Source organism: Podarcis filfolensis (genome assembly GCF_964270895.1).
Source record: "Podarcis filfolensis genome assembly, chromosome: 3".
NCBI classification, from domain to species: Eukaryota; Metazoa; Chordata; class Lepidosauria; order Squamata; family Lacertidae; genus Podarcis; species Podarcis filfolensis.
Genome location: NC_139606.1, coordinates 115,317,646 through 115,345,413, shown reverse-complemented (window position 1 = coordinate 115,345,413; position 27,768 = coordinate 115,317,646). Strand labels below are relative to the sequence as shown.

Genomic DNA, 27,768 nt, shown 5'->3' with positions numbered 1-27,768 from the left:
TGTGGCCCTGGTTCAGTCCACTGAGTTGTGTCTCCATGCTTATTCCTGGTTCTGGTTGTAACTGGCAATTTTTAATATACGTGAAAGGTGGGTGTAAGAAAGAGGACTAACAGGAAAACAGAGATGGTTGATTGCTTAAATTATTTTTCAACAGAGATGGAAGAGACTTTGATCAGTGGCTATGATGGTTGAGTGGATCTATAGGTGCTTCTGGGGGTATGAAACCATATTTCCAATCCAGTGAATCTTCACTGCATTGTCAGGTTAATGTACTGTACAGAACTTCTTGAACAGCAAGGAAGAACATGCAAACTGGTGCTGCTTGATAGGGACCTCAATTATCAGTAAGATCTGAGCCACACTGAAACCATTTTTCCAACGGGTGAATAGCAAATTCATTGCCAGATTAATGTACTCTGCCAGTTTCCTCTCGGTTGCGTACCATGGTCTCTTGAGGGGTGGCAGTAGGAGTTTCTTTAACCACAGGCATCACAACCAGATCATTAATAAACAGTGTTTATGTATCTGTTTATAAGAGAGTTCAATAAATGAGAGAACGTTTGTGTTAGATAAATTCAGCTCTGGTCCTCCGAGCTGATACAGCTCATCTTGGCTTAAGGCCAGCAGAGTATAAAACACCCAGAGTCTGCGGCGAAAGGATGAGGCAGGTATGGCTACATTGCTAAGCTTTATTACTAAGCTATGCAGAGAGCATACAAATATACATCTTGCCTCTGTGAGAAGCAGAGAGCAACTCCAACAAGGAAACGACAGTACAAAGGAAACAGGAAACCAGTAAACGTCACATCCCATCTCCCTTTCCCATGGGAATCCAGCAGTATCTGGACTGTGAAATGTAAGCATAGTCCTGTGACTCGCAGCAGCTGCTCAGTGAGGGAAACAGAAACTAACATCCTCCCCCTTTCTGTGTACATCACTGGGCAGTGTGTTCATACAATATCAGTACAAACCCAACTTCTGTACATAGGTACAGTGTTGATCCCTTGGAACAACCTTGGACAATACATCAGCAGGAATTTCATTACCTGGCATATAGGACACCGTTACAAGTCCTTTCTGAACACATTCTCTAGCATGTTGCAGCTTCAAGTGCAAGTGCTTTGTGCTTTGCTTACAGCCTTCAGAATTCAGCAAAGCCAAACATGCTTTGTTGTCCTGATAAACCTGGATGGGACATTTGACAGGAATTCTCATGTCTTTGCACAACTGTAACAACCATTCACAATCCACAAGTGAATAAGACAGTGGATTCAGTTCAGCTTCACAAGTACTCAAGCTAACTGTTGTTTGCTTCTTGCATGACCAATCAAATAGACCCTGATTGTACATATAGCAAACTCCAGACGTACTTTTCCTGCCTGTAGTGTCACTTCCAAAACTTGCATCTGCAAATATCTCAAGACCACCAGACTTCTGATTGTTAAATCTCAGTCTGTAATGCATAGTGCCCTTCAAATAGCGAGCTATACGTTTCAGAGCTTTCCAATCCTTAACCGTAGGATTGTTGACTTGTCTACTTAGCAAATTACAGCTAACAGCAATGTCAGGTCTTGAACATCTGGCAATGAAGTTTAGTTTGCCTAGCACACTTCTGTACAGTGTAGTGTCAGAAAATGCTCCTTCAGTGTCATCTACCTGATAACCTGTTGTCATCGGTGTGTCTACAGGGTTAGCATCCATCAGGTTTAGTTTGCTTAACACAGCAGCAATTTTCCGTGACTGGTGTACTAGAATGTTACCATCTTGGTCTCTCTCTATTTCCAGAGATAGGTAGTTGGTTACCTCACCAAGATCTTTCGTGTCAAAGTGCTCTTTCAGTTGAGCTAGGGCGCTATTGTACATTTTGACATCCTTCCAAAAGAAAAGAATATCATCAACATAAAACAAACAATGTTTGCTGACTTTCTATTGCAGTCCTTTCAGGGATATTCCTGCTTTCTGCAGGAGTGAAAAGTAACAAACAACAGAAGCAACACGAAGACCAGTATACTAGATGAACTCACATCTGTCAATCTTTGAAAGTCCGTAGAAGTACCTTTGTTCTTCTTCTTATTGTATTTGTAGCGTATGGGTTGTAAAGGGTGAAGTTTATATATTTTTCATGTACACAGGTCATTGTTTCATATTTGAATTCTTTTGTAGTTGTGCTGAAGAAGATTCCAGTGAAACAGTCAGATTATACGGGATCACTGTCCTACGTTGTTATTCACTTACTACTTCGGCACCCATGAACGCCTAAAAAGTTTTACTGCTTAGCCCACAGGATTGTATCTACTACTTTGTTTCAACTATAGACTTAATATACTTCTACGGACTTTCAAAGATTGACAGACGTGTGTTCATTTGATTTCAAATATATTAGAGAATTTACAAGTGCACACATTTTGTTTTTGTTTTTTTGTTGTACTAAATTATGTATATCATGCAACAAGAATTGGAGTGCTATCTAGAATACTGGTCTTCGTGTTGCTTGTGTTGTTTGTTGTGTTAAGTTTGCAACACGTGGGTTTGTTGTTCTGAATAGCGGTGAAAAGTAAGACATATAACCAAATTTGAAATATTTAGATATGAAGTATTGAATGGGATGGTCAAGATGTGGCCCTGCAGAGCTTAATGGACTCCTGTCATCCACACTAGCATTGACAATGCTCAGGGATGATGGGATAAAATCTAGAGGGCTACACTTTAGCTAACCATGCTGCAGGTGTTTAAAACAACGGGCCTGAAGGAAGGACAAATTCACAATTTGGACATGATCCATCTGTAATGCTTCACTCTATGCCACTCCCTGCATTTCATATTCAGTGCATTGAATCTGTCAATGGAGGTTCTCCTTTCCCTTCTATTTCCAGGCTTTGCTTCACCCCCTCCTTGAGGGTTTTTGCTTGTCTGGGTCCCCAAACTCTGTGTCAGACAACTGGACCTTCTGACAAGCAGCAAAAGAGCAGGCACAGAGGGAGGAGGATGATTCCTACAGGAGGGGGGAGCAGTTAGTCAAAGGAAAGGCTCAGATAGTGACACAGACAGAGAAATAAAGAGAGGGGAATCAACCTGTCACGAGATTAGCCGAGAAGCGTGAAAAGTACAGGAAGAGGAGGGAGCTCATTCCTGGCAACTGTGGAATCAGAGGAAGACTGAAATTAGCGGAGCTCCAACCGGAGCTTTTTGTTGAACCAATAAATCTTAATTACTGTATTTTCTGGCATATAAGACTACCTTTTAACCCAGGAAAATCTTCTCAAAAGTTGGGGGTCGTCTTATACGCCAGCTACAGCAGCAGCTCCTACAGCAACTCCCCACCAAAGGATAAAACAACAGCAAATTAAATCAGAGGACACCAAGCTGTCTAGATAAAGCAGAAATATGCCTGAAAATTGGCCCCAGAAGCTCCTGGCCACTGGGATTTCCGAGCTGGACTGGAGACTGCTTTTTTAAATTTTTATTTGGTGTGTGTTGGAAGAGGAGTAGTCTTCTATGACGAGTATATCCCAAACTCTATATTTTAACTGGAAAAGCTGGGTGGTCATCTTATATGCCCAGTCGTCTTATACGCCGGGAAATATGGTAATTAACTGCTGGAGTCGTCTCATGTGTGGGAGAGAGACCCAATCCTTACACTCTGGTTAATCCGGCCCCTGCAACAGTTTATTTCAATCCTTTAAAAAGCTCCCTGATCTAAGCCATACACGTTAAGAACCCAACAATATTAGCCAATAAGTTTGGACTCTGGAGTCAAATTCCAAATGGGGATAATTGGAAGAATACTGTGTGTGGGTTTGCCCCCACCCCACCCTATGGTGGGTGGTTATATTTCAGCAGTGAAGAATGGCTCGAAAGAGGTCGTGATGGTTATTATTTAAACTGATACTGATCAGGAAATTACTCAGAGCAGTTACTGTGCTAGGTTACTTAAGCATGACTGCTGAGAAAGTAAAATGATATCATCTCGGGGGAAGGGGCACAGATCAGTGATGCAGGACAAACTGCACATCCAAGGTCAGGGGTTAAAATCATGACAACTCTAAGCAGGGTTGGGAAAAATGCCTGTCTCAAGACCTGGATGGCCATTGCCAGAAACTAAACGCCACACATTTTTTTCCCTCCAAAGGATCCTGGGAACTATGGTTTATTAAGCATGCTAAGAACTGCAGCTATGTGAGAGGTAAACCACTGTTCCCAGAATCCGTCAACACGTGGGAAAATGTGCTTTAAAAGTATGGCATGTATGTATGTAACTTCAGTGTAGAATAGAAAATACTGAGCCAATTGTTCAACTCAGTATTAAGCATCTCGCTTTATAACTCATTTGTACTTCTTCTATTTCATTTTGCTTATTCTGATGAGTGATGACCAAGATTCCAGAAACTGATGGGAGCACTGTCTTGTCTCCCTCTGAAAACATAAGGGATATTTTGAATATTCCTGCCAGACAGTCAGAAACTTTGCTGAGTTTCTTTTATTTAAGAGAGGAGAGTTTAAAGCAGGGGTAGGCAACCTAAGGTCCGGGGGCCGGATGCAGCCCATTTGCCTTCTCAATCCGGCCTGTGGACAGTCCGGGAATCAGCATGTTTTTACATGAGTAGAATGTGCCCTTTTATTTAAAATGCATCTCTGGGTTATTTGTGGGGCATAGGAATTCATTCATTATTTTTCTTCAAAATATAGTCCGGCCCACCACATGGTCTGAGGGACGCTGAAAAAGGTTGCTGATCCCTGGTTTAAAGGAACAAATGAGTGAGGGAGAAATAAACTTCTTGCGTGTTTCTCCTACTTTCTTTTAAATAATAATACCAATGATGATGATGCAAGACTATAAATCCTTACTTCAAGAGAGAGGAATTGTTGTTCTATAAACTAAATTCTGGAGAGAAAGCCAGCCAGACTCATCAGATTGACAAGAGGGAATGTCCTGTTTCCTTCGTATGTCCCCAGGTACTGAGCAGGTGGCAAAACGCAAGTTTGTTTGGCAACCCTTCTGATGTTATACAAATGTTTGCACAGAAATACAGAGAAAAAGAGAAAACTGTGCATACTTTGGTGAAAATAACATTGAAATGCATTTTATTAGGGGAAATTGCTTGCAAAAAATATGTACAAAATGGGCATGTTTGAAGAAATTTGCCCTAAATTGCTAATGAATTTTCAGGAGGATTTTTTTCAGATTGCTGCAGAAATGGTCAGAGCTGAATTTAAGATTAGAAAAATGAGAAAGTAATAGATATCATATTGGTTCTCTGACACTATTGCCCAGAAACCTATGTCCCCACTGTGGAAGGACGTGTGGGTCCAGAATTGGCCTCCACAGTCACTTATGGACTCACTGTTAAAACCATGTTTATGGAAGACAATCTTACTCAGCTATGGTAAAGGTAAAGGTAAAGGACCCCTGACAGTTAAGTTCAGTCGCGAATGACTGGGGTTGCGGTGCTCATCTTGCTTACTGGCTGAGGGAGCCAACGTTTGCCCGCAGACAGTTTTTCCAGGTCATGTGGCCAGCATGACTAAGCTCCTTCTGGCAAAACCAGAGCAGTGCACGGAAACGCCATTTACCTTCCCGCCGTTTACCTACTTGCACTTTGATGTGCTTTGAAACTGCTAGGTTGGCAGGAGCTGAGACCGAACAATGGGAGCTCACCCCGTCGTGGGGATTCGAACCACCTACCTTCCAATCGGCAACCCCTAGGCTCAGTAATTTAGACCACAGTGCCACCCGCATCCCTTCTCAGTTATGAGTGATCACCAAGGAAGAAGAAGAATACTCTGTAGTATAACATATACACTATGCTGGTCACCAGACAACAGTTTTGCTTGAACTCACAAACTCAGCATTGAATTTTAATTAATTATTGCAATTGTAGGAAATATCAGACTATTGTACCTCTCTGGCTGTGTGAAAAAATGATAAAGATATAATAAGACGCTGAGATACAGAACTAGATTGGTGGTGCTGTGTCAAAATACAACAAGCTCTTCCCATTAACTCATGAATAATTCACTCAATTCTTCCCATCTAAAAAATTGAAAATACTAGTCTCTCCTTGCAAACAGTTGCACTGGACCTGTTGATCTTTTCGGGGGGAAATGCAGGTCATTTTGCAGGGCAGTGGGGAGCCCTCTTGCACCTAGTTTTCACACATTGCAGGTGTGTCTATTTTCCTTTTATTTCCTAATTAAAAAAAATTTCCTACAGGAACTAGAGGCCCTACAGTAAATATTGCATTGGGGAGAAATGTCATTTCTGTTGCTTGTCAAAAATTTGAATCCAGAGATCCCTTCAGCTGTAGGTTTTGAGGGTTGAACAAGATGCCAAATTACCTGTAAAGCCGGAACTGTATGCTTGGAGTAAGTCAGAACTAAGAATTTATTCATTATAGTAAGAACAGCACAGGTTGTGCTGAGAGGGAGGGAGGGAGGGAGGGAGGATTGTTGTTTTGAATGCACTCATTGTAGTGCTGACATCATAAGTTGCATTAAGCACTTGGGTTTACTTATTAAAATTGCTATATAAATGGTTCCTGGTATTAACCCTGGGAGATAAATCCTCCCAGTGGAGATTTAATGCAAAGAATAAAATCCATTCAAATGGTTGAATGAGCTGGCATGTAAGTATAACATTTGCCAGGCTATTAAATCCCAAGTTTAGAGACGTTAAAGGTGACTGATCAGTAGCAGAGAAAGAACTGAAATGTATTTGTGGGTTGCAGTGCATTGAGTAGATCTCTCTGCTGGATCTGGTGGAATCTCAGTAACTGGACCAAATTAGTCTGATTGCAATTATTTTGAGCTATTCTGAGATTAACATTTGTTGTTGGAAAACCAGAATTCAAATATAGTGGTACCTCAGTTTTTGCACGTCTCTGTTGATGAACGTTTAGGTTTTCAAGCGGCAGAAACATGGACATAAATGCTTGAGTTTTCGAACACTTTTCAGAAGTCGAACATGCCATGCGGCTTCCGTGTTGAGTTTTCCATATTGAGTTTTCCTTATTGAGGCTTCTGTATTGAGTTTTCAGTTTTTGAATGTCTCAAAACTCAAATGGTCTTCCGGAAAGGATTACATTTGAAAACTGAGGTACCACTGTATTAAATCAACTCGACTCAGTTGTGGAATTCCCTCCTCACACAGCTTTTGTTATATGCAGAAGACACACACCTCTTTACCCCGGCCTTTGGAAGTTCAGGTCTTTAGCTTTCTCTGAATGGCCTTCCTTTGCTGTATCTATACTGCTGTGTCTCAGGGATTCCTTAGCTGTGATTCCTGCATTGCAGGGGGTCAGCCTAAATGACCCTCAGGGTCCCTTCCAACTCTGCTATGACTGAAACACTTTTTATAACTGCATGATTATACTGCTGTAACCTGCCTCATGTCCTTAGAGAGAAGGTGGGCAAGAAATCTTATAAATAAAAACAAACAAAACAAGTGTCCTGTTGTTTTTAAGTCGTTGGCAGTGCGTTTGTTACCACAAACCAGATCACTAAGAAATCGCCTCCCCTCCACTGCCTCACTCGTAGGAAGCATATGAAGAAAGCATTCCCTGCAACATTCATCTGATGAAAATAGGGATGTCCTATTCAATAATAATAATAATAATAATAATAATAATAATAATAATAATTTTCTTATTTAAACCCTGCCCATCTGACTGGGTTGCCACAGCCACTCTAGGTGGCTTTCATAATAATAATAATAATAATAATAATAATAATAATAATAATAATAATAAATTAAACATTAAAAACTTCCCCTATTCAGGGCTGCCTTCAGATGTCTTCTAAAGGTTGTATAGTTACTTATCTCCTTGGCTTGGGGGTCACATAACTCCATACCCTCCAACATTTCTCCAGTGAAAATTGTTGTTGTTTAGTCGTTTAGTCGTGTCCGACTCTTTGTGACCCCATGGACCAGAGCATGCCAGGCACTCCTGTCTTCCACTGCCTCTTGCAGTTTGGTCAAACTCATGTTGGCAGCCTTGAGAACACTGTCCAACCATCTCATCCTCTGTCGCCCCCTTCTCCTTGTGCCCTCCATATTTCCCAACATCAGGGTCTTTCCCAGGGAGTCTTCTCTTCTCATGAGGTGGCCAAAGTCTTGGAGCCTCAGCTTCACGATCTGTCCTTCCAGTGATCACTCAGGGCTGATTTCCTTAAGAATTGAGAGGTTTGATCTTCTTGCAGTCCATGAGACTCTCAAGAGTCTCCCCCAACACCATAATTCAAAAGCATCAATTCTTCGGGGATCAGCCTTCTTTATGGTCCAGCTCTCACTTCCATACACCACTCTTGGGAAAACCATAGCTTTAACTATACAGACCAATTGAGATGTCCTAAGGAAAAGTGGGACATTCCGGGATCAAATCAGAAACCGGGACGGCTTCTGTAAATCCGGGGCTGTCTCTGGGAAACAGGGACACTTGGAGGGTCTGAGAAAGACAAACACAGGGACTACTCTCTCCTCTAAAGTAAGAAAACTCTCCATGTTATGACTGAAGTCTTAATCACAGAGATACGAGGACAGCAAAATGGCACAGCTTACACAAAGATAGGGTGACCACATGTTTTCTAGAGATCAATAAGCCACAGGTGGGGAGGTTCTGCACAGCCATAAGAAGCACCCAAAAATACAAATATATTAAGTGCAGAAGGGTCTGGTTGATACAATTGTGGGTTCCAGGAAAAGCACCACTGTGATTTGGGCTGTGTACCCACCATAGAGAAAAACGGAATAACTGGCAAGTTTGGCCTTGGAGTTCAAGATGAAGCAGGGCAAAGGCTAATAGAGTTCTGTCAAGCTGGTCACCACAAACACTCTTTTCCAACAACACAAGAGACGACTCTACACATGGACATCACCAGATGGGCAGCATCGAAATCAGATTGATTATATTCTCTGCAGCCAAAGATGGAGAAGCTCTATACAGTCAGCAAAAACAAGACCTGGAGCTGACTGTGGCTCAGATCATCTGCGTCTTAAGAAAAATTCAAGCTTAAACTAAAGAAAGTAGGAAAAACCACGGGGCTGGTAAGATACAGTCTACCGTATTTTTCGCACCATAGGACGCACTTTTCCCCCTCCAAAAATGAAGGGGAAATGTGTGTGCGTCCTATGGTGCGAATGCAGGCTTTCGCTGAAGCCTGGAGAGTGAGAGAGGTCGGTGCGCACCGACCCCTCACGCTCTCCAGGCTTCGCACACCTCTCTGCAAGCAGCGGGAGCCCAGCGCTGGGCTCCCGCTGCTTGCGGAGACTTGCCTGCATGCCGAAGCCTGCGCGCGCTGAACTCAGAGCGTCCAGGATTCGCGGACCTCTCCGCAAGCAGCGGGAGCGCTCCCGCTGCTTGCGGAGAGTTGCCAGCATGCCGAAGCCTGCGCACGCTGAGATCAGCACGCCCAGGCTTCGCGGACCTCTCCGCAAACAGTGGGAGCGCTCCCGCTGCTTGCGGAGAGTTGCCAGCATGCCGAAGCCTGCGCGCGCTGAACTCAGCGCGTCCAGGATTCGCGGACCTCTCCGCAAGCAGCGGGAGCGCTCCCGCTGCTTGCGGAGAGTTGCCAGCATGCCGAAGCCTGCGCACGCTGAGATCAGCACGCCCAGGCTTCGCGGACCTCTCCGCAAACAGTGGGAGCGCTCCCGCTGCTTGCGGAGAGTTGCCAGCATGCCGAAGCCTGCGCGCGCTGAGATCAGCGCGTCCAGGCTTCGCGGACCTCTCCGCAAACAGCGGGAGCGCTCCCGCTGCTTGCGGAGAGTTGCCAGCATGCCGAAGCCTGCGCGCGCTGAACTCAGCGCGCCCAGGCTTCGCGGACCTCTCCGCAAACAGCGGGAGCCCCCGCTGCTTGCGGAGAGTTGCCAGCAAGCCGAAGCCTGCGCGCGCTGATATCAGCGCGCCCAGGCTTCGCGGACCTCTCCGCAAACAGCGGGAGCGGTCCCGCTGCTTGCGGAGAGTTGCCAGCATGCCGAAGCCTGCGCGCGCTGAGATCAGCGCGCCCAGGCTTCGCGGACCTCTCCGCAAACAGCAAACAAGAATGTTGTTTTTGTTTCAAGCATTGCAAATAATGGATAAAATGGACTGTTTCAAGAAGTGGCAAAAAGATATATCTAAATTTGTCTGGCAGGGCAAGAAGCCCAGAATTAAATTTAAGATATTAACGGATTCAAAGCAAAGAGGGGGGTTTGCCCTGCCTGACTTTAAACTGTACTATGAAGCGGCAGCTTTCTGCTGGCTGAAAGAATGGCTGCTTCTTGAAAATACAGACATTTTGGACTTGGAAGGTTACAATAATATCTTCGGGTGGCACGCATATTTGTGGTATGACAAGGTTAAAGCACATAAAAGTTTCAAAAACCATATTGTCAGAAAAGCATTATTAAATGTCTGGATCAGATATAAAGATTTGCTGGAAAATAAAACTCCAAGGTGGTTGTCGCCAATGGAAGCTAAGGCAGTTAAAAAGTTAAATATGGAGTCGAAGTGGCCAAGATACTGGGAAATCTTGGAAAAGGAGGGGGACAAACTGAGATTGCAGAGTTTTGAGAAATTAAAAGGGAAGGTGAGAGATTGGTTGCACTATCACCAAATAAACGAAGCATTTAAATTGGACAGTAAAATTGGCTTCCAGGTGGAAAAATCAAAATTAGAGACAGAATTGTTAGAACCCAGTACTAAGAATTTATCTAAAATGTACAACTTACTGCTGAAATGGAATACACAAGATGAAACGGTTAAATCAGCTATGATTAAATGGGCCCAGGACATTGGTCATAATATTTTGTTTGCTGATTGGGAAAAGTTGTGGACCACCGGGATGAAATTTACGGCATGTAATGCCTTAAGAGAAAATATTATGAAAATGATATATAGGTGGTACATAACCCCAGTCAAGCTTGCAAAGATTTACCATTTGCCTGATAATAAATGTTGGAAATGTAAAGAAACTGAAGGTACATTCTTTCACCTTTGGTGGACGTGCCCGAAGATTAAGGCATTCTGGGAAATGATCTATAATGAACTTAAAAAGGTATTTAGATATACTTTCCCTAAGAAACCAGAGGCCTTTCTCTTGGGCATTGTCGGCCAAGGGGTGTTAAAGACGGATAGAACTTTCTTTATGTACGCCACAACAGCAGCAAGAATACTTATTGCGAAGTACTGGAAGACGCAAGATCTACCCACACTGGAAGAATGGCAGATGAAGGTGATGGACTACATGGGCTTGGCAGAAATGACGAGCAGAATCCGAAACCAGGGAAGAGAAGCAGCGCAAGAAGAATGGAAAAAGTTCAAGGACTATTTAAAGAAATACTATAAAATTAATGAAAGCTAGAATGATGTTGGACTGGAAGTTAAATGGTTACTATTAGTAAGGGTTAAGACAAGGAGAATAAGGAAGATTAGTGTCAGGGAACTGTCATCTGAGACGAAGGAGGTGAAAGGGCTCATGGAGGGTGAGAGAGACCACTCAGCGGAGGAGGGGACCAGCAGGGGGAGAAGTGGAGTTCCAAGGGAAAGTGAGTCGGAGGGAGAGCTCAGAGATACTTCAAGCGAGAACAGTGGGGGGGTTTCAGGACCTCCCGTAGGAACACCCACTCCTCGGCGGAAACTGTCACGCCGAGAGTCCAGAAGACGTGTTTCCGTTAAGGAGCTTTTATGCTGGAAGAAGTTCCGTAAACGCCCACTGTCCGATTCAACGAGCGATTGATGGAGCCATGCTTAAGGAGCTCCATCACAGACAGAGGTTTGGGAACTTAGCCAAACTCTGAGGGATCAGGATTTTACGCACAAGCAGCTCACCATCCCATCACAGCAATCGGACAGTCCCTGAAAGCAGCTTGTGCAGAGAGGCATCATGAGCAACCCAGCCGGAACCGGAGGAGCAGCAGGAGCTGGAGAAGGTCCAACTCTGGAAGAAAGGTACAGAGTGTTGGAACTCCAGCTAGCAATGCAAACGGCGAGGCTAGAAGAAAGGAGGGCGCAGGATGCAGAAAAGGCAAAAGGCGCTACACTAGCAAGAAAGATGCCAGGAATGGTGCAGAAGTTTGGGGGGGACCCCAGGAACTACCAAGCCTTTAGGACAGAGATGCAGTATGCTCTTGAACTGCAGTTTAATGACTTTCCCGATGAGGCATCGCGAGTGGCGTTTGTGATTGGCCATCTCGAAGGAGGGGCGAGAGACTGGGTCCGGCCCCTGATGGCAGGGAATAGTGACATGCTGAAGGACGCGAGGAAGTTTTTTCGCGCCATGGATTTGATGTTTTCCAGCGAGATTGAACAGGGACTGGTACGCAGACAATTGATGGCTTGCAAACAGGGGAGCCGATCGGTTCGTGAGTACTGGACTGAGTTTACAATGTTGATACATAGATTGGGGTGGGACCTATCGGCGGAACCCATTCAAATGCTATTTGAAGAGGGGCTTTCTTCGGCGGTGAAAGACGAACTTTCCCGGGCGCCCAGGGCGGAGTCTATGGACCAGCTGACCAAATCAGCGCTGACCATTGGAGCGCGCCAGGAGGCAAGAGCCTTGGAGAAGCGGGAGGGGAAAGGAGAGCGTTGGAGGGATTTCCGCATTCCAGAGATTCCAGAGCCAAGTTTCCCGCCCGGAGAGCCGATGGAAGTTGGAACAGCGCGCGCGCGCGCAGTTTCAAATCCCAGTGAAGGGAGGAAGAAGGAGGGAAAGAGCGCCAAGAAATGTTACCTCTGCCAGCAGCCAGGTCACTTTGCCAGAGTCTGCCCGCAAAGAAAGGAATGGCAAGGGATGGCGGGGGCTGTTGGGGGGAAGGAGGAGGAAGTCCAGGAGCCAGTAAAAGCCAACGCCTGTCTGCCTCTGTCAGGGCACTGCAGACAGGCCAAGGAGCAGTAAAAGTGCCCACTCCGGAACCTCCAAGACCAGCCCTAGTAATAGAGGTGTTGCTAGAGCTGGCAAACGGATACCCACTAAAGACCAAGGCGCTGTTAGACTCAGGCAGCTCCTGTAATTTTATGAGCAAGGAGTTTGCAGCTGAACACCAGATACAGACACTCCCTTTAAGCAACCCCCTGCAGGTCACCACGATCGATGGGAGGGAGCTGTTGGGGGGAGAAGTTAGCCTACAGACCGTCCCAATGGTTATGAGGGTGGCAAGGCACACCGAAAGGATAGCGTTCAATGTAGCCACCCTGGGAGGGGCGCCAGTCATTTTGGGAATGAGCTGGCTAGCGTTGCATGACCCGCTAGTGGGCTGGCATCAGAGAGTGGTGTCCTTTGGGTCAGGACATTGCCTGGAACACTGCAAAGAGGGAAAGGTGCCAGAAGGGGCAAAAGCCTCCATAGCAGGGACGGAAGTGGCGAACAAAGGGAAGGTGCCCAAACAATACGCTGACCTGAGCAAGGTCTTCAGCGAAAGGGAAGCAGATAAACTACCACCGCATAGAGACTTTGACTGCCAGATTAACCTGGTCCCTGGGGCCCAGCTCCCCGTGGGCAAGCTGTACGCCATGTCAGACAGGGAAATGCAGGAGTTGAGGGAGTTTATTGACAAAAACCTGAAGAGAGGTTTCATCAGAGAGTCCAGAGCGGTGGGGGGCAGTCCAGTGTTTTTTGTGGACAAAAAAAACACGGATAAACCGAGATTGGTCGTGGACTACCGGGCCCTGAATGCCGTGTCAGAACCAGTGACTTTCCCCATGCCCAGGATTGATGACATTTTGACCAGGGTGAGGAAGGGAAAGATATTCACGAAACTGGACTTGAGAGGAGCGTACAACCTGATACGAATAAAGAAGGGGGATGAATGGAAGACAACGATGTTCACCCCCCTAGGGGCTTTCGAATATCTCGTTATGCCATTCGGATTGCAATCAGGCTCCGCCTGTTTTCAATCGCTCATGAACCATGTACTGGGACCTTTGCTCTACAAGAATTGCGTGGCATTCCTCGATGACGTGCTGATATATTCGGAGAATGAGGAGCAGCATGTGAAGGATGTCAGGGAAGTGCGGAGCCAGCTGCAAGCAAACCAGTTGTGGGTGAAATTGGAGAAGTGTCAGTTCCACACCAAGGAGGTGGAATTCCTGGGGTACCGCTTATCAGACAAGGGATTAGCCATGGATCCAGGCAAGGTCCAGGCGGTGCTGGAATGGAAGACACTGAAAACCAAAAAAGATGTGCAAAGGTTCTTAGGGTTTGGGAACTTTTACCGTAAATTCATCAAGAACTTTGCCCACTTAACGGCTCCCATCACGGACTGTCTAAGCAGCAAGAAGAAATTCGTTTGGACGGCAGAGGCGGAGCACGCTTTTGAGGAATTGAAAAAGGCATTCGCTTCGGAAGAACAGCTCCTGCATGTGGATTTACAAAAACCCATGAGAGTGGAAACTGATGCCTCAGACCGGGCGGTGGGGGCAGTACTGCTTCAGCCAGGGAGCAATAAGTCGGAATGGAGACCGTGTGCCTTCTTTTCGCGTAAGCTGAACAAATCCGAGAGGAACTACACGGTATATGACCGAGAACTACTCGCCATTCACGAAGCGTTCCGGAGATGGAGACACTTACTAATTGGCGCACAGCATAAGGTGCAAGTGTGTACGGACCACAAGAATTTGGAGTATTGGAGAACAGCACGAGTGCTCAACCAACGACAAGTGAGATGGGCCCAGGAGTTCTCCAAATTCCATTTTGAAATCTGCTACGTGCCAGGTCCAGAAAACATCAGAGCGGACGCTCTCTCTCGCAAACCTGAATATTTGGAGGGGGAGGGAGCGCCAGAAGAGAGACATATTATCCCAGAGGACCACTGGGTGTGTGGTGCGGCCTGGGTGGGGCAAAGAGAACTGGTAGAGGGGACGGTAAATGATGAGTACGCCCAGGATAAGCTCAGAGGTTTAAGGAGAGAGGGAGAAGACCCCGGAGGTTTTGAAGAAAGAAACGGGGCATTGTATTACAAAGGGGCACTATATATATACCCGAAGGGGAATTGAGGGGGAGAGTACTCAAACAGTTGCACGACAATCCCACAGCGGGGCATTTTGGGCAACACAAGACCATGTGGTTGGTGACCAGGGAGTTTTGGTGGCCCAAGGTGAGGGAGGATGTACGGGAGTATGTGAGAAGGTGTGACCAATGCCAGAGAGCCAAAGGAGAAAGGCGGGCACCAGCGGGTTTATTGGAACCGTTACCCACACCAGAACGACCGTGGGAGGCGGTGTCGATAGATTTTATGACTGATCTGCCCAAATCCCAGGGGAAAACCGCCATACTAGTCGTAGTAGACCAGTTAACTAAGATGGGTCACTTTGTAGCTTGCTCACATGCAGTCACGGCGGAAGAGACAGCGAAATTGTTTGTAGAACATATTTTTAGGCTGCATGGCGCCCCCTTGAGGTTGGTGTCCGACAGAGGGAAACAGTTCACGTCCAGATTCTGGAGGAAGCTTATGAGCTTGTTGCACGTAGAGGTCAACTTTTCGACTGCCAGGCACCCTGAGACCAATGGGCAGGCGGAGAGGGCAAACGGTATCCTTCAACAATACCTGAGGTGCTATGTCAATGACAGAGAAAACGATTGGGTCGAAAAGTTGGCACTAGCGGAATTTGCTTACAATAATGCAGAGAATGTGTCCACCGGGATGAGCCCATTTTTGGCTAATTATGGGTGCCACCCCAGGGCGTTTCCAGGGGAAGGAGGAGAGAGATGGAGTGTTCCGGCCGCTGAACTTTTTGTAGAAGAAATGGAAGCGATCCATCGTCAACTCCAACACAACTTAGAAAGGGCCAAAGAAGAATATAAGAGGCAGGCAGACAAGAGCAGAAGGGAAGGTGAAACAATTAGGGTGGGGAGTCGGGTCTGGCTATCAACCCAAGGGTTGCCGTACAAGGGGGGTTGCAAGAAATTGAGACCCAAAAGATTGGGACCATTTGAGGTCATCCAACAGATCAACCCAGTGGCTTTCAGACTCCGGTTACCGAACCACATGAAACTGCACCCAGTATTCCACAGGTCATTACTGTCACCATACAGGGGGGAAGGTGAAGGGGTATCCACACGGGGGCCAGCCATAGAAGAAAGGGAAAGCCGCAACTATGTGGCAGAAATCATCGACTCCAGGTGGAAGGGGAATCAGGTGGAGTATTTGGTCGCGTGGGAAGGGGAACCAGAGTCAGAAAACACCTGGGTGAAGGCAGAGGAGGTACATGACGAGGTCTTGATCGAAACGTTCCACCAAAGGTTCCCCAGGAAACCTCAGCCAGTAGCGAGGTTCCGGAGGGAGTACTTTGGCACCACCGACGATGAGGAGGAACTGGAGGGATTCAGGGAATCGGAGTTGGAAGGAGGTACCGACTCCGAGGAGGAGGAGTACTTGGAAACCGGGAACAGCAAAAGGTGGAGGGAAGTGTTCGAAACTTCGGAAGATGAGGGAGGTTCCTTCAGGGGTTTTGCTCCCTCGCCTCCCGCAGAGGAGGGGAGGGAAGGGGGTGAAGGGGGCCCTGGAGGGGAGGTGGATGTCAGGGAACTGTCATCTGAGACGAAGGAGGTGAAAGGGCTCATGGAGGGTGAGAGAGACCACTCAGCGGAGGAGGGGACCAGCAGGGGGAGAAGTGGAGTTCCAAGGGAAAGTGAGTCGGAGGGAGAGCTCAGAGATACTTCAAGCGAGAACAGTGGGGGGGTTTCAGGACCTCCCGTAGGAACACCCACTCCTCGGCGGAAACTGTCACGCCGAGAGTCCAGAAGACGTGTTTCCGTTAAGGAGCTTTTATGCTGGAAGAAGTTCCGTAAACGCCCACTGTCCGATTCAACGAGCGATTGATGGAGCCATGCTTAAGGAGCTCCATCACAGACAGAGGTTTGGGAACTTAGCCAAACTCTGAGGGATCAGGATTTTACGCACAAGCAGCTCACCATCCCATCACAATTAGTTTAAATGTAATTGAAAATAAGGGAAGATTTGCTGTGTAATTGACAAGAATTTGGAATACAGAAATGGGAGGCATGAGGAAGTCGGGGAAGAAAGGTATAAGAAATTAGGATATGAAATGGTACATGTTTTTTGTTTTGTTTTTGTCTTTATGTGTTTATGTATGTTATGTCTGTATGGTTTTAAAAAAAACAAAACTCCTTAATAAAAAATATTATAAAAAAAAAAGAGAGAGAGTTGCCAGCATGCCGAAGCCTGCGCGCGCTGAGATCAGCGCGCCCTGGCTTCGCAGACCTCTCCGCAAACAGCGCTCCCACAGCTTGCAGAGAGCTGCCTGTTTGGGGGCTGGGGTCGGGGGAAGCTCGAGCTTTCCCCGCCCCAGTCCCGCGCCTGGGGGAAAAATAATTTTCCCCCTTTATTTCCCCCCCAAAAAACTGGGTGCGCCCTATGGTCCGGTGCGCCCTATGGTGCGAAAAATACGGTAAATCAAATTCCTTATGAATACACAGTGGAAGTGAGGAACAGGTTTAAGGATTTAGATTTGGTGGACAGATTACCTGAAGAACTATGGATGGAGGGACGTTTCCCACAAAGGTTCCTGGAAACTTTACCCTTCTACAATTCTCAGCACCCTAACAATTCCCAGAATTGTTTGCTTCAAGTGCATGTTTGCGTTGTTTTAATGCTGTAGAAGGTGCTTTAATTCCTTTTTAACTCCAACCTTCTAAAGGGTCAGGTAGGTAGCTGGGTTGGTCTGACACAGTCAAAAGAAATTAAAAAAAAAATGTCCAGTAGCACCTTTGAGACCAACTAAGTTTGTTCTGGGTATAAGCTTTTGTGTGCATGCACACTTCTTCAGATATTTTTAAACGTTGTTAGCTAGGTGTGTTTTATTTGTATTTGTTTTGATTTTTCTATCTGCTTTAATTCTGCCACCTTGAGTCCTGGTCCTGGGAGAAAGGCAGGGTGTAAATAAATATAACGCTAATAATAAAAGTACATTTAAATGTGGTTTAAGTGTATGCTGCCTGTTTCACCAAGAGTAGCATAATGCACAAAGGAAATCAAGTTACACACACATGAGAACACGAGAAGAGCCTGAAGGATTTGGTCATGAAAGTCCTCTACCCTCCTGCAGTTTCCAGCCACTAGTATTGAGAGGCACTACTGCCTCAACAGTGGCAGTAGAGCATAATCATTGTGGTTAATAGCTATAAATAGGAGGAGTTTTGGATTTGATATCCTGCTTTATCACTACCCGAAGGAGTCTCAAAGCGGCTAACAATCTCCTTTCCCTTCCTCCCCCACAACAAACACTCTGTGAGGTGAGTGAGGATGGGAGACTTCAGAGAAGTGTGACTAGCCCAAGGTCACCCAGCAGCTGCATGTGGAGGAGTGGGGAATCGAACCTGGTTCACCAGATTACAAGTCCACCGCTCTTAACCACTACACCACATTGACTCTCTCCTGACCCTCTCCTGCATGAATTTGTCTGTCTTTTAAAGCCATCTGGATTGGTGGCAGTCACTCTTATTAGGAATCATAGGTACCACGATTCCGAAACACCAGAAAAGACTGTTCATGTACGCAACAACAGCTGCACAGATACTACTAGCCCAGAGATGGAAGGAAGAGACAACCCTGACCAAAGAAGAATGGCAAGCCAAGCTGATAGACTATGCAAAAATTGCAAAATTTCAAAATCAGCTGGGGAGCTCAGGAATCAAGAAGAAATTTATTTTTAAAGTTCTTTAAATTCTTTTTTTTAAAGTTTATAATTTATATACAAGATCATTGTAAGCAGGTTAAAACATTGGCAGGATTTCATCTCCACTTGTAATGTAACAGAATGTACGGATAATTTAGAAAGACAAAAATAATCAGAGAAGTATTGATATGCAGTTGAAAATATTATCAATAGGACGCATGGGAAGGATGGAGGGGGGGCAGGAGATTCAGAGTAATCTTGATCTCTGGATTCTGAATTGGTTTTGTTTTATGTTTATATTTTTGAAAATCAAATAAAAATGTATTTACAAAAAAAGAAGAAGATTGGTGGTCGTCACTGTCTCCTGCAGGAGTTCCATAGTTTAACGGTGCACTGCATGAAGGAAAATTTGGCTTGAATCTTCCGCTGGGAGCCAGTGTGGTGTAGTGGTTAAGAGCGGTGGACTCGTAATCTGGTGAACCAGGTTCGATTCCCCACTCCTCCACATGCAGCTACTGGGTGACCTTGGGCTAGTCACACTTCTCTGAAGTCTCTCAGCCTCACTCACCTCACAGAGTGTTTGTTGTGGGGGAGGAAGGGAAAGGAGAATGTTAGCCACTTTGAGACTCCTTCAGGTAGTGATAAAGCGGGATATCAAATCCAAACTCTTCTTCCCTCTTCTTCAATGTTCAGCTTCATTGCATGTCCGCACAAACATTGTGCAGCCCACCCTATCATGCCTGGCAAAAGTGCAGTTTCCTGGCAGTGCTGGATTTAGGGCACTGTGGACACCACGCGCCACAAAATTGAGAAGATCCATAATTGAGAAGATCCATTTTGGTGTGCCAAATTTTGGCCTCGTACCGGGCACCATACTACGAAAGAAGGAATCCCATGGGTGCTTTGAACAATCAGTTACTAGCCAGTTGCCTTTGGGGCAGTGTGCACTTTGTAGGTGGCTGACATAGGCCTGCGGAGAACTTTGTTCTGGTGCTCCAGGCTGACCTATCAGTTGCTATGCCGACGGGTACCAGATCTGGGAAAGTACGTCCTTGAGTATTAAGTGACCCATAACAAATGGGAATAGATGATGGGCAGCCAGCCTTGTCACCTCCAGCTGTGAGTTTCTGATCTGTGACGGACATCGAGACAAGAATCAGCAGCCCATGCTGGCTAGCCTGATGCAACTAAGTTAGAAAGGATTTCCTCTGATATGGTCCCAATTTGGAAACTCCAGATGGCTTCATTACGTAAAAACGTTCCTCTTCTCCCAGGTCTTTGGCTAATTAAGCAATCTATGATGTTTAGGGGATGGGAGTATTGTTTTGTTTGCTATTACCGTATATTACTTTTTTAAATACTGTACATCACCCTGTGATTCTCAGATGAAGGGCAATATATAACTTTAATATCAATCAATCTAAACTGTGTTTAGGGGGGCTTTTGTTTTGTTTGCTATTATATTACTTTTTTAAATATTGTAAATCACCCTGTGATTCTCAGATGAAGGGCAATATATAACTTTAATATCAATCAATCAACCAACCAACCTTTATGGGTATACAGGATTATATGGATCAAAACATAAAATTGGCAGGAGGAGATGCTTTGAGACAAAACTATACAGGTGACAGGTCTAATAGATTTAATAAACAACAACAACAACAACAACAACAATTTAGAGAGCTTATCAGTGTTAAATAAGAATAATGATATTCTCCTTTCTTGTCTCTTCTTTCATTTGTGTGACCTCATCGGTGGTTTCCTCTGAAGGAGGTAAATCAGTGCCAAGAACATTACTTAGCTATAAGTTATTTACCAACTAGAGACCTGCTCAGATTTCGCCTCTTATCATCCGTGCAGATTGCCAGACTCCACTTTCAGTTGTATAAGTGCATAGCCGGCCCAAGGCTTCCATCAATTGCGTAAATCAAGGCTTACATCCAGGGCCAAGTTCACAGGTTGGAACGTTTAGGTGTTAACGGCATTAAAGCCTCAGGACAAGGCTGCATAAATGATTTGCATGTTATAGGTCATTTAAATAATAATAATAAGGTCAGACAGTTTCAAGTAGTCAAGCTGAAGCTATGGAATTTTCCTGTTGCTTCACCCAGACTCTCCTCACACCCAGTATTTCATGCGCAGTTTGTGATTTCACCTTCTCCCCAAGTGAAGTTAAAAGAAAAAAGCAACAGTGCTTACCCTCACCATTATCTTTTTCTTATTTAAAAGAGACAAATTCAAGAGGAAAGGCTATCAATGATATTAATAATAATAATAATAATAATAATAATAATAATAATAATAATAATTTATTATTTGTACCCCGCCCATCTGGCTGGGTCTCCCCAGCTACTCTGGGCAGCTTCCAGCAAATATTAAAAATACATTAAAATGTCACACATTAAAAACTTCCCTAAACAGGGCTGCCTTCAGGTGTCTTCTAAATGTCAGGTAGTTGTTTGACATCTGATGGGAGGGCGTTCCACAGGGTGGGCGCCACCACTGAGAAGGCCCTCTGCCTGGTTCCCTGTAGCTTTGCTTCTTGCAGTGAGGGAACCACCAGAAGGCCCTCGGTGCTGGACCTCAGCGTCCGGGCAGAACGATGGAGGTGGGGACACTCCTTCAGTTGTAACACCTCCTTCTCCTGTCAGTGTCATCCGCATCCCAACTGGCCAGCCAAAAGCTGGTACTTACCTGCCAGGTAGTGTTCAACTTATTGATGTAGTTGACCATGTCGTGAGAGAGAGGGGGGAAGATGGGGACATTGTTAACGCCCATTAAGGACCACCAGGAGACATAGAGATACCACAGACTGCCACATTTTGGAGACTGGAACCCTAAGGGGTGGGGGAAAAGAATGGAAGCAAATTTAAGTTGCATGACTGATAAACTGCCAAATACAAATGAACAAGAAAGCTGCACATCACTCTGTTAAAAATAGCATATAAATGTTACAAGTAATTATGGGCATGCATCTTTTTGGCTAATGCTATCTTGCCTGGGGTGGGCTATTGACTAGCCAGAGATCTCAGCTCATTGTATATATAAAAAAAGCATTTAATTTGTTTTTTACTATTACTTTTTTATTAATATTAGCTATGATGGCTATGCTCTGCCTACTCAGTTGGAGGCAGAAATGCTTGTGAAATATCAGTTGCTTGAAACCAAAGGAGGGTAGAAGGCTCTTGTGTACGAATCCTGCTTACATATTTCCCACAGGCATCTGGTTGGCCACTGTGAGAACAGGATGTTGGACTAGGTGGGCCATTGGCATGATCCAGCAGGCTCTTCATGATCATTTCTCTGTTTCCAAGAGCCCCCAGGAGTTCCCTCCATCAATTAGGTCACAAGGAACTTAATGTGTTATTGCTGAAGTTTCGTAAGAGTGAGACAGGTTAATGGATTTTCACCGTGCATCTTGCATCACTGTTTAATTGTCACATCATTTGAAATGTGCAATTACCCTCCAGTAGCCGGCAAGTTTTCCAAACTGTTAAGGACAGTTACTTATTGACAAGTAACATATGCACCTAGATTTCACAATCGTTTCAATCCTATAAATACGCAAGCAGTCTCTAGCTTCAACCTCCAAAAAATATCTGGCCTGAGAATTTGTGTGAATTTCTACTGCCCACCAGACTCCAGAGCCCACCAGATCATCAGCCATGAGGATCCTTTACTTCTTCGTTGCTGTTGTCGTGCTCCTCTTCCAGATTTGCCCAGGTAAGTTGGAAAAGAACTTTGGCCTCATATATACACACACCCCAAAAAAGATGAAAGATTTTCAGTTTGGTGGAAGAGAGGAAGGGGCACAGTTTGTTTTTATTCTTAGTTTATTTGGCTTGCTTCATTCTAAAGGCTTAGAAAGCTTCCTCATCCATTTAGCTCAGTACTTTCTGTACCGAAGTAGCCAGTATGGTGTTCTTCAGATCTTCTGGGTGACAATTCCCATGTGTCTCAGCCAGGATGGCCAGTGTTCACAGATGATGGAGCATCACATTGGCCAGCCCTGGTCTACACTGATTGGCAATTGCTCTGCACAAGGTTGATGCTGGACAAAGAGAAACCTACCTGGGGACTGATATCATCAACATCATCATCATTATTATTGAGGGGATTAGTTTCCTGAGTCCTAATCCATCACACACAGGCACTGAACGGGTTATCAGACTTTATTGGCTTCTTCTCTAGCACCAGCTACAGAACATCAAACAGCAAGTCTAATCCATGGTGTGTTCTCTTTCCCTCCCAGCAGGTTAACTCAAAGATTTATAGGGGCTGGGGAACGCTGGCAGCCAGCCAGCCCCATCACATGCTCCCACTTTGGGGACTAATTGTTACCAACTGAGGGGCCCCATCCAGCGATACTTGCTCACAGGATCACTACTTCATGACAACTATTATTATTGCATTCTTCAAAGTTATTATATACATCTTACAGTTCTGTTTTAATCATCTCATCTCATATCTCAAGATTTCCCAGTCTATCCCTCCTTGACATCCTAGTTGATCTTTCTCAAGCTGCATATATCCTTTTGCTCCACCCAATGTCATTCTACTTAATTTCCTAGTTGTTGTTTACTGCTGCGCCTACGTCAGCCCCGACTTGGAAGTTTATTTTGGCTGCTGTACCTCCTTAAATGTTTTCCAAAACATTTCCTCTCTTCCCTTATCTATGTCACGGAATTCTACTCAGCATTGATCCAGAGTAGATTCCAGTGTATAGTTAGCAGAGTAAAAACTTAAACATGTTGCAGGATTCCCAAAAAATAGACCAGAAGCAATTAATATTTCATCCAGCAGAGCTTTACTGCTATTGAAGGCAAATGAGCTTAATGGGCAATGAAGGAGTCCCAACACATGGTCCCCTATGCAATTTGAAACCGTAGTGGACTCTGTTTAGCTTTGCAAATATGCCAGCAATTTTATTGCAAATGAGGTGGGAATTTTATTGCTGGCTTTGGCAGACGGGAGTTTCATGGAGTCAGCTGCTGGGTGGTGTGGCATCTTTCCATTTTGCCGCCTGACGGACTGCCCCTAATAATATGTTCCACAGACAGATACCTGCCCACACCCCAAGCTAATGCTCACAACTGTGGGTTGTTTGTTGTATGTGAATGAATAATAAGCTAAGAAACTAATACCCCGTCTCTTGTGGCTAGGTTATGCTCAGGGTCCTCCTCCTGATCTCGGCGATACCCTTGCCTGCAGAGCAAAGGAGCAGAGTTACTGCATTTTTGGTCCGTGTCCTACAACTTTTAGTGTATCCGGAAATTGCCATGGAGGAATGAACTGCTGTACCAAGTAAGTACCAATATTTGCATGACTTCAAATATTAGTTCCGTTTTGTTTTTCTGATTTGCTACTATGAGATAGCATTGTGATAAGAGAAACTCTGTGGTGACATTCCTCTCAACGGAGCAATGGAGAAATCTAAGATTTCTATACACAAATACATACTTCTCCATTCACTCCCCATTCATGCAAGAGGCATTATCACAGTCCAATGACACATTCTAGCTAGAAAAATACACTTGAGAAGGGTGCAGAGCAGGGCTGGTAAGGGTGTGTGTCTCCTGGTGAAGACTCTAGAGCAGGGATGGCCAACTCCCAAGAGACTGCGATCTACTGACAGAGTTAAAAACTGGCAGTCATCTACCCCATTTTGAGGGGTTCAGGTTGAGCTTTTTTAGGGTGGAAAAAGGCCCTGCTTTTTGGGGTTCAGGTTAAAGTTGTTGAACTTCTTTGGGGGGAGCCAGTGATCTACCAGTGATCTACCACAGACGTCCAGTGATCTACTGGTAGATTACGATCTACCTGTTGGATGTGCCTGCTCTAGAGAATTGGATAGAAAGGCCTGGAGGGCCTCATTTGAATGTCCCCTCTTTGACCAGAGGTTCCTCCATCCTTGAGATAATGATTGGTATATGGGCCACGTGAATGTGTGACTCAGTCCACAGAGTGGAACTTCATTGCACATGATCAGAGCTGGATGACATATTATAAAAACGTGGGTTGCAAAGCATGGGCTGTGAGAGGTGTGGCCCTGGGGGGAGATTTCAAAGGCCAGATAGAAAGGCCTGGAGGACTGGCTCCCCACCCATGTCTTGTGAAATAACAGAATCACTGAGTTCCCATGAGGATCCCATGCCCTGCACTGCAGGAATCTCAGCTAAAGCATCCCTGACAGATGGCCATCCAACCTCTGTTTAAAAGCCTCATGAAGCAGAATTGACTGCCTTCCTAATGGTTCTACCTGATGATTACTTGAAATCTCCTTTCTTGTAATTTGAAACTTGAATCCATTGGTTCGGATCCTACCTTCCGGAGCAGGAGAAAACAAGCTTTTTCCATCTTCTGTGTGTCAGCGCTTCAGATGTCTGAAAATGGCAATCAGTCTTCTCTTCTCCAGGCTAAACATACCCAGCTTCCTGACTGATAGAGAGAGGAGATTGTTAATATCAGGATTGGAAAATTGTGAAGTAATAGAGAAGATAGCAGAAAGATAAAGGATGGATATTTGGCTTTTGAAATCCAGAACATGGGAAGTCCCATTAAAATTAATTAATTTGGATTATATAATTGACTATATTGGGTTTTTTGTGGGGTTTTTTGAATGTGGTAAGATTTGATTTGTTATTAATATGAATGTTTTTAATTGGAAAATGAATAAAAATTATTTACAAAAAAATAAAAATAAAATAAACATATCCAGCTTCCTCAAATGTTCCTCATAAGACTTGGTTTCTATACCCTGATGGTCCTACCATCAGTAGGCAGAAGAAGTTCAGAAAGCTATTACAGTGGTACCTCGGGTTACAAACACTTCAGGTTACAGACTCCACTAACCCAGAAATAGTACCTCGGGTTAAGAACTTTGCTTCAGGATGAGGTACCACTGTACCTGTTCCTTTGGGGACTGTACCAAATTGATCTAACCTTTCCACTTTTAAATCTTTATAGGACACTTGCCTGAGGACAACTCTCTGCTCTGATTGCTCCACTCCCATCAGAACCCGTTCTTTGCAAGAAGCAAGTCCACAGTACTCTCTTTCTCCTCACCACTGCAAAGATGTTCTGAAAATGTACCACAGTTGTGCACTGAATCTACAGCTCAATCACCACTCCTGTCTCTCTTGGCATTCCTCTGCATTTCTGCCCACAATCTGTTCAGGGATGCAGTTGTCAAATGTAGAACATGCATGCTCTCCTCTTGTCATTTACAGGGCATTACTTTCACCAAGAGCCAGTTTTCTGTCATTTTACTCTTTAGATTACAACTTAATAAAAAAAATTAAATGAGCACCATGTCTGTGATCTCCCTCATTTTAAACAGAGCTGTGGAGTCAAACACCTGCAAAGTTAAACACAGAGTTTCTGCAAAACCCAACGTGAGTGAAGCCAGCCAGTATCACTATGCAAGAGTGAGGTCTGACCATATAACTGCTTAGAACCAGTTTAGGAGAAAACTAACAGCTGAATGCTGGAGTGAAAAATAACTCCAGGTAAGGTGCAAGGGCACAAGGAGAAGGGGACAACAAAGGACGAGATGGTTGGACAGTGTTCTCGAAGCTATCAGCATGAGTTTGTCCAAACTGCGGGAGGCAGTGGAATACACGAGTGCCTGGTGTGCTCTGGTCCATGGGGTCATGAAGAGTCGGGCACGGCTAAATGACTAAACAACAACAACAACAACAACAACAAGATGCAAGGGAGAACTCTCCCCATATTGTAAAAGAAAAGGGGGGTTGAGTAAGTGCTTCAGAGCACTGTGGTAAATGCTGAGGTTACAGAAGGTGGTTAGGAAGAGGTTGAAAGAACCCAATACGACATAGTTTTATCCTCATTAGAGTATCATAATAGAAATAGTCTTTGTAGTAAACGAGCGCCCAGCCACTTGCCCCTCCCTCACCTTTCTTTGCTTCTCCGGCCAGAGCAGGCGTCTGGAGCAAGGCTGGCAAGCCCGTTTACTTTTCCAGAAACAGGACAAAATGGAACTGGTAAGGCTGCCACCACTCCCTCAACCCAGGGTTACCAGAAGCCACAGCTCAAGGGAACACAATTTCCATTCTCGTCCTGGGGCCAAGTTCTCAACTCAAGGTAACTCTTCCAGGTTAGCAGAGTTTGTAACCTGAGGCATTTGTAACTTGAGGTACCACTGTACCTACATTCTTTTTCTTCTTGAGTGGTGAGAAGACAAGAAGGAATAATTCAAGAACCCCTTGGGATCAGATCCAGGGTCCACCATCACAATTCCACAAGATGGAATCCAAAATGATGTAGCTGAGAAGACCGCAAGATTTATATATCACTTGGTCAAGAAAAGCTTAGAGCTGCTTAGGTAAAACCAATTAAGTTATTTGTAAGAAAAATACCAACAGAATCAAACTTTGAAACTAAAGAGACATACAATTTATAAGTAAAACCAGCACTTCTAAACTCCCTTTAAAAATGGAGAACTATTAGTGATACCACCAAACTTTTCTTTTTCTGGAAAAAGACTATCTTTATCTTTTACCCCCCAAAAAACAACATGAATAAGAAACTTACGTGCACAATTCCCAGCTCTCGAGTGTCACCTAAGGCCACCTTGGCCACCCTGATCTATCATGACATCCATTGTGCTCAGGTGTTCCAACTCCAAAGAACAGGGTCTTCTTTCCATATAACAGCGTGGCACACTGCCTAATGGTTTGTTTGTTTTGGGGTTGTTGGTTTTTTTGGGTGGAGGGAGTATTATTCAGTATTTATGCCCGATGGCTGGGAAAGTTGCCATCCCCAGAACAGTATAAAAGGCTTGCACAGACCACATTGCTTGCCATTTTTCCTTTCCTTGTACAGCAGACGTCCACCTTTACCTTCTCAAAGCTATGAAGGCCTGCTACTTTCTCCTTGCTGCCCTTGCTTTGGTGATCGTTTCTAACCAAGGTAAGCAATTATCTGAGACCCAGATAGGTTACCTTTTTAACAGTTTCGTTGTGCTGGGCCAAACCTTATTCTGGACTGTTTATCTTGATTCTGCCTCTCATGCTCCCCCCTTTGATGCTCACATATGGTACCGCTGACATAGCATCACTTTTCTTATTAAATGACTAAGGACACTATATGACACACTTAAGGTGATGTCGTGGCAAACAATGCTAACTCCCAAATATAA

The 27,768-nt window shown here is 44.9% G+C and overlaps 1 protein-coding gene across 1 annotated transcript; it reads left to right on the top strand.

Moving 5' to 3' along the window:
* Positions 1-6,303: 6,303 nt before the first annotated feature.
* Positions 6,304-25,878, top strand: LOC310760110 (gallinacin-10-like). Its single transcript, XM_083608060.1, has 4 exons — positions 6,304-6,363; positions 22,250-22,334; positions 23,774-23,915; positions 25,575-25,878. The coding sequence occupies exons 1-4, from the start codon at positions 6,355-6,357 to the stop codon at positions 25,585-25,587; spliced, it is 249 nt and encodes an 82-aa protein (XP_083464186.1). The 5' UTR covers positions 6,304-6,354; the 3' UTR covers positions 25,588-25,878.
* Positions 25,879-27,768: the final 1,890 nt, after the last annotated feature.